General features: G+C 37.5%; 1 protein-coding gene across 1 annotated transcript in view; it reads left to right on the forward strand.

Moving 5' to 3' along the window:
• Positions 1 to 13326, forward strand: part of LOC114639413 (syntaxin-binding protein 5-like) — a gene marked incomplete at its 3' end in the record, with an annotated part of 222451 nt that overhangs the window by 89549 nt on the left and 119576 nt on the right. The window contains exon 2 of the mRNA XM_028788160.1: positions 2635 to 2735. Within this exon, the coding sequence (XP_028643993.1) occupies positions 2635 to 2735 (101 nt within the window). The remainder of the gene's footprint in view (positions 1 to 2634; positions 2736 to 13326) is intronic.

Below are 13326 nucleotides of genomic sequence, written 5' to 3' on the forward strand. Positions count from 1 at the left end.
TATATTTACACAATGGAGTATTACTCAGCTATTAAAAACAATGAATTTGAGAAGTTCCTAGGTAAATGGATGGAACTAGAAATTATCATACTGAGTGAGGTAAGCCAATCACAAAAGAACACACATGGTATTCACTCACTGATTATTGGATATTAGCCCAGAACCTTAAAATGCCCAAGATGCAACTCACAGGCCACATGAAGTCCATAAAGAATGAAGACCAAGTGGGAGTGATTCGGTCCTTCTTAGAAGGAGCAACAAAATACTCAAGGGAGCAAATATGGAGACAAAGCGAGGGACAAAAACTGAAGGAGAGGCCGTCTGAAGACCTTTCCACCTGAGTATCCATCCCACGTGCAGTCACCAAAGGTAGATGCTGATGTGGAAGTCAGGAAGTGCATGCTGATAAGAGCCTGATATGGATGTCTCCTCAGAGGTCTTCAAGAGTCTGACATATTCAGAGGCAGATGCTCACAACTAGCCATTGAAGTGATCATGGGGTTCCCAATGGAGGAGTTAGAGTGAAGACTGAAGGAGCTGAAAGGATTTGTGGCCCCATGAGGAGAGCAACAATACCAACCAACCACAGCTCCCAGGGTCTAAACCACCAGCCTGGGAGCACTTATGGAGGGATCCAGGGCCTTAGCTGAATATATAAGAGTGGAGGGCCCTGCTGGGCACAGGTGGAAGATGAGATCCTTGACCTCATGAAGGCTGGACGCCCCAGGGGGTGGGAGTTTTGAGGGTGGGGAGGTGGGAGTTGGGGGGTAGATAGAGGTTACATCCACAAAGAAGAAGGAGGAGGTGTGAGGGGATTGGGGGTTCCTGGGTGGGTGGGGGATGGGGTAAGGGGACAACATATGAAATGTAAATAAAACATCCAATAAAAAAATTAAAAAAAAAAAAAAAGAAAAAGAAAAAAAAAAGAAAGCAGGTTGAGCAAGCCATGGGAAGCAAGCCAGTAAGCCATGCCCCTTCCTGACCTCTGCCTCAGCTCCTGCCTCCAGGATCCTGCTGTTTGAGTTCCTGTGATAACTTCTCCTGATGATAAACTGCGCTGCAGAAGCATAAGCCAAATAAACCCTTTTCTCCACAAATTTCTTTAGTGTTTCATCATAGCATTAGCAACCCTAACTAAGACAGGGACAGAGTGTTTTTGGTTTAGGAACTATTTCAGAAAGACATTTATAGTCTTCTTTCTCCTAATTTCTGGATGAGAAATAAAGTTGGGAGTTTTAAAAACTTTTTCACATAGAATATAAATGAGAGAGAGAGAGAGAGAGAGAGAGAGAGAGAGAGAGAGAGAGAGAGAGAGAGTTCCAGTGTTGTAAACTGTGTAATTATGAAAGATTACTTGTAACAAAAACTTGTTTGAAAAATGTATAAAACATTTTATGTATCTTAAGACTACTATGCTTCTTCCGGATAACTATTAGAGAACACATAGGACTCTAGGGTGGTTTTAGGTGACACTTCAGTTGGGAAGATATTACGGTAGTTAAAGTTCTGATATGTTTAAGATGACCACTAGATATCAGTGAAATAGTGTATGTTAGTTATATGTGACACTTAGTTATCTACACATTTATTTTCTTCTACATTCAGTGGTAGAACATATGGTATTATATTTGAAATAGAATTAATTTGTAATTAGTGGAATAGGATAAAATAATTTTAGTATTACATTTATAGTTATATTTAATTCAAGATGAAGAAATATTTTATTGTGGGTGGTATTTTACATCACAGATAAAGCTTTTTAGACTGTAAACAGCAGCTCAAATTATAAAATACATAAATTTAAGGAATAATACATAATTTTTAGATATAAAGAAAAGAAGAATAAGTTTACATGTATATTTGATTGATAAAACTGAGTTTGGTGTTGGTTTCTTTGTGAAGTTATATGGTATTTATATGATATTTATAATAGAAACAAAAAGTTTAAACTCTATTTTTCTGAAGGAAATAAAAAAAAAACCCTTTAATAGTTACAATGATGCTGTTCTAGTGTGCTTTTTGCTGCTGTAATAAATAACAAAAAGCAACTTGGGGGAGGAATTGTGTTATTTCATTTAATAGGTTGCCGTCTGTTACTGAGGGAAGTCAAAACAGGAACTCCAGCAGTGCAGTAACTTGAAGCAGAAGCCATGTAGGAATGCTGTTGGCTGGTTTGGCCCCTCTGGCTCATGCTCAACCTGCTTTCTTATACAACCTGTGACCAAGGATGGGCACTGCTTATAATATTCTGGGTCCTCCTACATCTATTATCAATCAAGAAACAGGCCACAGGCTTGGCACAGGTGGGTTTGATGGAGGCAGTTCTTCAGCTGAGGCCCTTCCTCCCAGGTGACTAGAGCTTGTGTCAACTGATAATAAAATCTCTATTATGGGTGGTATATTAGTCCTCTCTAGTAGCAAATGGATATTTCTGAACAAGTCATCCTGATTATCCATATGTAGTAAGCCACTTTCCTCCTCAACTGAGCTTTCTTAAACTTAACTTAATATAATTTCCTTTCTTTTTTTCTATGTTATATAAACACATATCTATTCAAGCAATGTTAAGTCCAAAATGTATTGATTCTGCAATCCTAGTAGTAAAGTCACATACTTTGTCTTCTTCTGTCATAGGGCGCTTTGGTCAGTGCAAGTTCAGATGACACACTTCATTTGTGGAATCTGAGACAGAAAAGGCCAGCCATTCTCCATTCTCTTAAGTTTAACAGAGAACGGTAAGATCATTTGTATGGAATAACTTTTGCATATGACAGAATTGGTTCTCCAGCAATTTTAATAAAAGAAAAGACTTTTCCTTTATAAATCTATATTGTTGTCATTTTTTAATAGAAAACGCATGATTGGGATAGATTTCAGCCATGTATGAAAATGTGAAATATCTAAACCTTTTGATCTCTAAGCTATGAAACATCACTTCAGCAATCATATTTTCTTTACCCTGGGTTATGGCAATGAAAACTCAGACCTAAGATTCAAAAGTTAAGTAAAAACAATTTTATTTCACATATTTTGATTACATTATATATCTCATATATTCTAATCCTGACCCACCTATCTTTATCTTTAAAAGGTATTTACCTTTTTAAAAATTTTTTATTTTTTAAATCTTTTTTAAAATCTAAATATCTTTTAGGTAGAATACTGAACAAAAGTTTTAGAGTTCAAAATATGTCAGTTCTAATTAAACACTAAATTTTAGCATTGCCAAAGATGGTAATTTGATCAAAATTTAGTTCACCTCCTTTTAGAATGATCATAGCCAGGGGTTTATTTGAGTGCAAATGGCATAAGTTATTTTATTTGTGACAAATTATATCACAATTTACTATTTCCTAGACCTAGATATATGCACATCCACTTAACGAACAGTCATCAGTGAGCATGTGAACAGTGAGGTGTGTACCTTAACTATGTAGAATAGTCTATCATTACTTGGGAAGCAACCAGACTTTTTACAGTGTATGGGAAAGCACATCATAGGAAAACTTGCGACTAATAAGAAGAGAAACCTTTGAGAGGTAAATTTGTCTAGACTGACAAACACCATCCAAACCAAGATAAGCACAGGAGGAAAGCAGTTTTAGCCTAAAGCCCAACATGGTGATTATTTTTTATTTTGTTGCATAATAATGATTAATAAGGGCCAGGCAGTGGTGGCTCATGCCTTTAATCCCAGCACTTGGGAGGCAGAGGCAGGCGGATTTCTGAGTTCGAGGCCAGCCTGGTCTACAGAGTGAGTTCCAGGACATCCAGGGCTAAACAGAGTAACCCTGTCTCGAAAAACCAAAAAAGAGAGAGAGAGAGGTTAATAAGGAATCACTGCTACTGCTATTTTGGCAGATTTTAATGAAATATATATGTCTTTATAAATATGACAAAATAAAATGATAGTTATATAGAATATACTTTTAGTAGTTTTAATCTCATGTGTGTAATATGTGAGGATTAAATAATTAACTGTAAATATTTTGAATATTCATGAGTATTATATCTCACTACTTTATGAATTGCCATCTTTATAGCTAGGATTTTTTTTTTGATTTTTGTTTTTTGTTTTTTTTTACTGGAGAGAATTAACACTTAAGAATTTACTAAACTAGCCAGGACTTCTCTAGATTAGGCTGACTTTTTCTACTTTATTTGTAGGATTTGTTTTTGCAAGTATTCAAAAGAACAATGGGTCAGGCAGTACACAGTGTATGGTGTGCTATCTTATTTTAAATGTAAAATAAGTAATCTGTAAAAATTTTAAGGGTTTTTAAAAATATAAGATCAGTTCAGAGGTGCTCTACTGTTATTCCACTAAGAATATCACCTTTTGGATTGTAATGTTGGTAATCTCTATCTGCTCATACAATTTCTTTGAGGGAGGAAAGCTAAGAGATGATTCAGTTGGAAAGATGCACAGCAAGTGTGAGGACATGAGTTTAGATCCTTGATGTTTCTGACAAAGCTGGGCACGAGTGGGGTGAGACAGACAAGTCCCTGGAGCTCACTGGACAGCCAGCCTAGCCAAACCCATGACTTCCAGGATCAATGAGCGTGGGTGCATTCCAAGAAAACAAAACAAAACACAAAACCCTACTGTGAACAAGGAAGAAACCTGCTGATAACTTCTGACATCAAAACACACACATCCATGCACACACACGCACACACACACACACACTGATTTTTTTTTCTTTTTCAATGCTTGAGTAAATCTGATTGGCCACTTTTGTATTGATAGAAAAAGTGCATTGTTTGGGTTTTGTTTCTTTCCCTTACTATTCAAGTGTAAAAATATTATGATCCTCTTTATGACTCTCTTAAGAGGAAGAAATATTGATGATAATTTTATTATCTCAGTTGAAGTGGGTTAGTTGGCAGCAACATAAGGAACAAGCTGACAGACTTAGTACAAGTTTACATCCTAAGAACTCTAAAAATATTGTTTTGTTTAAAATGATTTAAAATTTTTAATTTTTAAATTTTATATGTATGAGTGTTTGGCTTGCGTAACTGTCTATACACTACACTCATGCCTGGTGCTCATGGAGGCTAGAAAATGGTGTCAGATCCCTTTAGATTTGGAGTTTTATAGACAGTTGTAAGCCACTATATGGCCATTGGAAATTGAACCTAGGTCCTCTGGAAGAGCAGTTAACCATTGAACCATCTCTCCAGTCTCACACTGTTTTAATACTTATTATATATAATATATTACTATATATAGTAAAATAACATGTATATAATATTAGATAGTATTGAAATATATATATGTTGTCATGTGGCTTGAAATATGCTTATATTACTGATCTTGGATTTCTTTCAAATGCAATTTGGACTGAACCATGAAAAAGTTACTCTTGACGTGGGTAATGGGAGCCGAGTAATGAATAAACCACTTTCATTTTAGTCATATTGACAGTTCTTCCTATCACTGATAGTAAGTTTTTGTAACGCTAGAGAAAGCACAGAGAGTTTTACATGCTTGCAGATGAAATTCAGTATGTAAACTGTGATTTAGAAACCCTTAGATTATTAGAACCTATTATGTCAGTTCTCATTTTCTGTCCATAGTGTTGTGTCTGTTAATTTAGTCAAAATATTTCTAAGGAATATTGCCTAAGCAAAGGGAAGGGGTATTTTGCTAACAATTCTATAATTAAAAAAAAATTCTAAAAAGCTCAATTGCATTACCAGGACAGTTTGAAGTGTTTTTATTTTTAAAATTTCTTGAATATTATGTTTATTTGATTCAATGTTTAAAATGTACAAGGTTATATATACTGATGAATATTTTTCTGTCTCCTACATGGAATAATAAGTTTCTAGGCCACATATATTATATTTTTGTTTGCCCCATGTCATCTCCCAAGCTTTCCTTTCCCCACTGTACCCCTTTCTCTCCAGTATTTTCCTCTTCTATTTAGTTTTTTTGTCTTTTCCACTGTTCTCTATTAAAATTTCCCCCAGTCACTTGGTCTCCTGTTTAGTTTCTTGGCCTTTATCTATATTTATTTCTGCCTGCTCATATTCAGCAATTAGATGTTAGGATTTGCATATAAGAGAAAAAAATATGTGGAGGCTTTGCTTCTCTCTGAGTCCATTCCTAATGTCACCATCCCCTCCTGTAATCAAGTTCCAGCACCCTCCTACATTACCAGTGGCTCTCCAGAAAATCTCTAGGCTTTCAGAATCAGACTGGTTCTATTGAGGAGTTTAACCTCTTGGAATGAAGCTTTATGAAGTTTGCTGCTCATCCAGCAATGCAGATGGCTCTTATTTGATTACCTGGCTTCTAGTGTATAAACCAATTTAATAGATCCCTTTGGCACATGCCCAGACCTCCCCATGTGTGACGTGTGTGTGTGTGTGTGATCTATTGGTTATGTTCCCTTATAGAACCCTACTTAACACACATAGCTCTCAGAACATCTCATTGGAGACTTCACAAGGATAACATCCACCTTTTGTCTTATCATGTTGTTGGCGACACTTAGGTAGTTTGCTAATTGATGGAAGGCCTTGGCTTCTTACTAGGCATTAGTTAAAAGCTGAGTTCTGTTTGCCATTTGGCTGTTGTATAAGAAACTTTTCTTGGCTAGACACAGCACACATACATCTATTCAACCTAGATAGAAAAATCATGACAGACCAAACTAACAATTGCACCAAAGTCCAACTTGGTGAACCAATCAGTTGTTACTAGAGTTACTAACAGGAAATGAAGAAAGGGTTACTTATAGGAAAGGATGATCCAAAACCAGCTAACTCACAACAAAGCCCACCACAGGATAGCATAGATGATGACTGAATGCAGCTGTATTCCTGGGCTCTCTGCAGAACTTACAAGCAGTTCAACAGGTCCGGGAATCATCTCTCTGCAGCTACACTGAATCTTCTCTCCCAGCAGCAGCTCTCCTCCTCCATAGTTTTTGTTTTCTGTTTATATAACTCTAAAGTGGGGCTCCCTAAACCTTGTAAGTTTCTGCTTTCTCAGAAGTGTGAAGTTTGTTTTTATCCCGAGTTTAATGTACCCCTCTCTCCTGCAGGAAGTATTTTAATTCAGAGGAAATTGATATATGACAATGATACTCTTATCAAGTCAGCTCATTGTAGGGCAACTTTCTTCTCAAAACCAGGAAGATAGCAAGAGAGTCTTTCAAGAAGATAGAAGCCATAGTCATAAGTAACAATCATGGACATGACATTCCATGACCATTGCCATATTTTGTTGGCTAAAAGCAAGTCATAGATGTTATGTATACTCAGGGGGCAAGAATACTAGGAAAATCATGGAATATGACCTTTATAGATCACATGTGTGTGTGTGTGTGTGTGTGTGTGTGTGTGTGTGTGTGAGAGAGAGAGAGAGAGAGAGAGAGAGAGAGACAGAGACAGAGACAGAGACAGAGAGACAGAGAGAGAGAGACAAAGGCAGAGAGAGACAGAGACAGACAGAGACAGAGACAGACAGAGACAGACAGAGACAGGCAGAGACAGGCAGAGACAGAGACAGACAGACAGACAGACAGACAGACAGACAGACAGACAGAGTGAGTTGCATGCAGCCACATATGCCATAGCCCATAAATAGGGGACAGAGGACAACTTGTAAGACTTGGTTTTCTTTCTATGTGTTTTGGAGATGAAAGTCTGGCTGATCATCAGATGTGGTGACAATAATCTTTTATACACTGGGCCATCCTGCCAGCCTACTTCCACAAATCTTCTATATAATCTTGTGATATAATGACATTATAATATGTGTTTGTGCATGCTAGATTATCTAATATTTTGATCTTTATTTCTTATAATTTTATAGATGCTTCTTGACTTTACTCATACTTGTCAAACATTAAATTATCATTGTTGAAAAGATATTTAATATGCTTAACCTATGAAGCATCAGCTTAGTAAATCAATACACTTGAGAGTATCAATTATTTGCCATCACAAACATTTGGTTATGTACTATTAGTCTGTATTCCTACAAGAAACGTAAGCAGATATCATTTCTCCATATTCTAAAAGGATTTGGTCTTATCACTGGTTTTTATTTTGTAAGTAGTGACTTGCATTTGTGTTTTAACTTGTATTTGCCTAATGGGTAGAAATGTAATTGTTTTTGTATATGCTATTTCTCAGCCATTAGTCCTTGGTGAGGAAATGCTTATTCATGTCTTTTCATATACTAGCTAGATATTGTTTGTGCATGTTCTTTTTATGTTCTACAGGTATTTTATCAGTCATGTTAATTGTAAATATTTTCTCTGTTTGTAGCTTGTCTTTTTCCTCTGTAATGAGGTCTTTCACAGGCAAAAATGTTTAGTCATGATAAAATTCGATTATTATTTCATCTAGGATTTTTAAGTTTGTTTACTTTCAAAGGTAATTTCCTATTCAAAAATGGCTTTTCTATTCTTTTACACTTAAGTTTATCATTCACTTAAAGTTGTTTTTGTCTCACATATGGGTTATAGGTCAAGATTTATTTTTAACCTATAAATGCCTAGCCACTTCACTATTTATTGAAAAGATTGTTCTTTCTCTATATAATTTTTCTCTCTCTACTTTATCAAAATTCAGTTAGATATATTGACTGAATCCATTTCTGGAACTCTTGTTTCATTTCCTTGATGTATCTGTCCCAGTGCTGATGACACCCTTTTTGGTTACTGTCTATCCATCCAGAAAGCTTTAAAATTAAGCTTAGTGTTTGCTCCTATTGTTTTTTTCTTTTTCTTTTTTTCCTGGATTCGGGTTTAGATTTGCTTCCTTTTAATACAATTTGGAACATTGTAAATTTAATGCTAGAGATTTAGTGGGAATTGGACATTATTAGTGAGCATTGACATCCTTGCCATTTTGGAGTCTTATAATTGGTTCACAAAATATGCCTCTCACTTTGTTCAGACCTTTAAAAAATTCTTTCACCAGTGTTTTGTATTTTTTGTACATAGGTCCTATCCATGTTATGATACCCCTATAGATAAAGATATAAACCATGAATGGTATTTAAATATTTTATTTGGGGCTCTGGAGAGATGACCTAGTAGTCAATAGTGGTTGCTGTTCTTTCGGAGGACTCCCTGTCAGTGTCCAACACTCAGAACTCAGAACTTTAATGTCAGTCTGAAAGATCTGACACCCTTTTTTATGATCTTTGCAGGCGTTGCATACATGTGGCATATAGACATACATGCAGGCAAAACACCTGCATATATAACATAAATAAATCTTATTATAAAAATTATTTTTGTACATATTAACTGCTACCATATGGAATACAATTAAGTTTCAAATGGTGCTTTTTAATACACATTTTGCTAAATTTACCAAAGTGTGTTAAGTTCTGACAGGTGCATGTATGTAGGACCTGTTTGATAGGACAAGGACTGCACTCCAAAGGGTCTGTACTTGATTAAATGCTCTGCTCTCACCATCTGGATTCTCCATCTTATCTTTGAACTTGAGTTCTCTGTATGACTCTAATGGAACCAGTAGCATCTATGAACAGAGACAACATGTCCTTTGCTATTCCTGGACACACCATTCTCACTATTACCTTTTCAGAGTTGATCATCTATCTTCCAAAAATTAACTTTGTGTTTGGGAACCAGTGCTTGGAAATGCCCATGACTTGTTAAATGGTCTGCTTTCACTGTAGACCAAGCAGAGAGGGGCCACCTAGAACCCCCTCTGACAGGTGACCTGAATTCTTGCTTAGGCTGCGAGGCTAAGCACTGCAAGGGAATATAAATAAAAGTTAAAAATATCTCTCTGGGTTCCCTGAGGGACAAGCCTGACTGCATAGGGGTTGATGTCAAAAGTATCCCCTCTCCAGGAAAAAGACATTGGGACGGGTATGGTCCTCATGCCTCATTGGACAGTGACAGAGGGACCAGAGCCATTACAAGGTCCCCTTCAATTACTGGAGGTCAGGCCTCTATCCCTGCCTTTGCAAGATTAGAATCACCACAGCCCTTCTATACTTAGAGAAGGGAGGAGATGTCAGGGGCAGCCCTGCTTACACACTGAAGGCCTAAAATCAGACATAGGCCTAAAATCAGAAATAGGCCTGTCATACATGTACACTAACACCAAGTCTTGGGTCTCTGTGGAAAAACATTGAAGCAGATGGCTATAAGCTATTGTAAACAGGTAGCTTTTGTGGAAATTTACAAGCCTGAGTAGTCATAGACCTTGTAAATAGGTAGCCTTGGCAGACAATACCAACTTAGATAAGAACAAGTGAATCATAGGCAGAGTCATTGTGATCTGTCCCCTGAACCTTCACCCAGCCAATACACTGTTCTGAAAGATATCTGTATTCCCCCTGAACACCCACGCTCCAGTGTCATTCCCTTCCCCACATCCTGCCTTTCTGTGTTTATAACCCCTGTGTGAATGAATTACGATTTGAAAAAATAAATAATTAAAAAAATAATTTTAAGAATAATTTTATCTTAGCATTTCACTCTTGTAAGTCTAGTATAACAGTAGAACATATTCATAAACAGGGGACTGTGATAGGTAATTCTGTGTTTTGCTATTTTTCATATATAGTGTTGTAATATCTGTGATTCTAAGGTAATCATGGTGTTTTCTTTCTGTGTTTATTTTTGAAGTTCCTCTTAAAAAGTTATTCACTTTACATCCTGCTCACTGCCCCTCCTCCTTTTCACTGCCTTCCACAAATCTTCCCCATTCCCCTTCTCCTCTGACTGGGTGGAGGCCCACTCAGGGTATCCCCCACCCTGGCACATCAAAGTATCTCTGGGGCTAGGCACATTGTGGACAGACAAGGCAGCCCAGCTAGAAGACATATCCCACAGACAGACAACAGCTTTTGGGATAGCCCCCGCTCCAGTTGTTCAGGACCCACATGAAGACCAACATGCACATCTGCTACATATGTGCAGGATGGCCTAGATCCAGACTTTGTATGCTCTTTGGTTGGTAGTTCAGACTCTGAGAGCACCAAGGGTCCAGGTTAACTCTGTTGGTCTTCCTATGAAATTCTATTCCCTTTGGAGCTGCAAAGCTTCCTCCTATTCTTCCATAAGAGTCTCCAAGCACTATCCACATTTTGGCTGTGGGTCTCTGCATCCTTCTGAGTCAGCTGCTGGGTGAAGCCTCTCAGAGGACAGCCATGCAGGGCTTCTGTCTGCAAGCATAACACAGTATCATTAATAGTGTCAAGGACTGATGCTTGCTCATGGGATGAGTCTCAAGTTGGGCCACTTATTGGTTGGCCATTCCCTTAGTCTCTGCTCCATCCTCCATGCCTTCATTTCTTGTAGTCAGGATAAATTTCGGGTTCAAAATTTTGTGGGTGGGTTGCTGTTCTGTTGCTCTGCTGGAATTCCTGGTAGCCTCATCAGGTTCCATATCCTCAATGCTGTGAGTTACCCCTATTGATTCATGGGCACATTCCCTATCTCAGGTCTCTTTCAAGTCTTTGAGATGCTCCCCCACCTCCCTACCTCAGTCAATTACAGACTTCTATTCATTTTCACGGCCATCTTGTCATCTCTTCTGTCCCTCCCTGTACCTGATCTTGAATACCCCACCTTCCCCTCTCCTTCCCCTCTCCCACATAGTTCCCTCCCTCTATCTGGCTTCTGTGACTATTTTATTCTCTGTTTATTTTTCAATAAGCACAGGCAATGTATCAGATATGTAATGGAGGAAGCAGACAGCCCCAAAGGGCCTGTGTTGGTAAGCTTTATGTCAGTTTGACCCAAGCTAGAATCATTTGGAAAGAAGGACTCTCAATAGAGAAAATTCCTCCTTAAGATCAGCCCAAAGAGAAGCATACAATGCATTTTCTTAATTTCTTAATTAGAAAATAATGTGGGATGGACCCCTGGGCTTCTGGTTCTGGATTCTATAAAAAAGCAGGCTGAGCAAGCCATGGAGAGCAAGCCAGTGAGCAGCACACATTCATGACCTCTGCATAAGTTCCTGCCTCCAAGTTCCTCTCTTGATTTTCTGTCCTGACTTCCTGGATGATGAATTTCTGATGAGTTATGTATATCATTTTTTTTATTTGAAATTCCTGGTACACAAAATCCAAATGAGTGTTAATTCATTTTGAAACGTAACATTTTCATTTTTCTTTATTTAGAAAAATGAGAATGAAAAGTCAAGAGAGAAACTACTGCTAAAGACAAAGTTTTATATTTTTTTACTCATTTACTTTGGTTTTGGATAAAGTGCTTCATAATTGGATTCTGCATTTGATCTTACAATTTATGTGTGTAGTGGGATATTTTCCCTGCTACATTTGCAGTAAAGCTCGGTAATTTGGGAGGCGTTAAGGGGAGGGGGAGAGGACAAAGAGTAGAAAGGAGGAGGAAGAGAAGGAGAGAGAGGAGGCATTTGGCAACGATGGAGGAGGACGAATTGATCAAAAACAGTCCTAGGTAACAATTTATATCTAAAGGTTAGGTACTGGGTAACAACTCTAGGCATCTTGTTAATTGAGCATTTCCAAATATATAAAACCATTGGATAATCTTTAAGCTTTAAGAGTCTTCATTCTACTGGGAACTGTGAGCATGGTGGGTATTGTCTGGGGTTCAGGTGAGCTTGGTGGAGACAGTGTGGGGGATTGGCAGAGCCATCCCCCATGCTGGTGTCTCGTGGGTGCCAGGGCATGTGTTCTAGAAAGCTGGAACCTCCGTCCAGAGCCAAAGCCGCAGGAAAATGGCGACTGCACGAGATCAAGCTGGACTGGGTAGTGTTTTTTAAATATTACCTGCTACGTATGTGCCAGCCTTAGTTCTAGAAATTTCTGTTGTAGCCTTCTTGGAATCTTGTACTTAAAAAATGGCTCAGCAGTTAAGAGCATTGACTGTTCTTCCAGATATCCTGAGTTCAATTCCCAGATCATATGGCGGCTCACAACCATCTGTAACAGGATCTGATGTTCTCTTTTGGTGTGTCTGAAGACAGCTACAGTGTACTTATATAAATAAAATAAATAAGTCTTAAAAAAAGCATGCCATCTGGAAATTGAGAAAATATATATATAACTTTAAAATTATAAAACTATTACTATTAAATTATTTTTTGTCTTACCTTATCAAACGGTCTAGGTCATACATGACATGATAATGATGATATTAGTATGTTTTTATCAAGTTGAGAAATATATTACTAGTTTTTCTTTTTGAGTTTTTAAAATCAAGAATAACACTTTGTGTTTGAATTCAAACCTTACCTCCATGTAGATGCTACTTACATATTTACTAGAATACATTTGTGTACTACTATGCTTCCCCTGGTAGAACTGAAGAAAACTAATTTGTT

The sequence above is a fragment of the Grammomys surdaster genome, unplaced genomic scaffold (assembly GCF_004785775.1).
Source record: "Grammomys surdaster isolate TR1022 unplaced genomic scaffold, NIH_TR_1.0 125704, whole genome shotgun sequence".
NCBI classification, from domain to species: Eukaryota; Metazoa; Chordata; class Mammalia; order Rodentia; family Muridae; genus Grammomys; species Grammomys surdaster.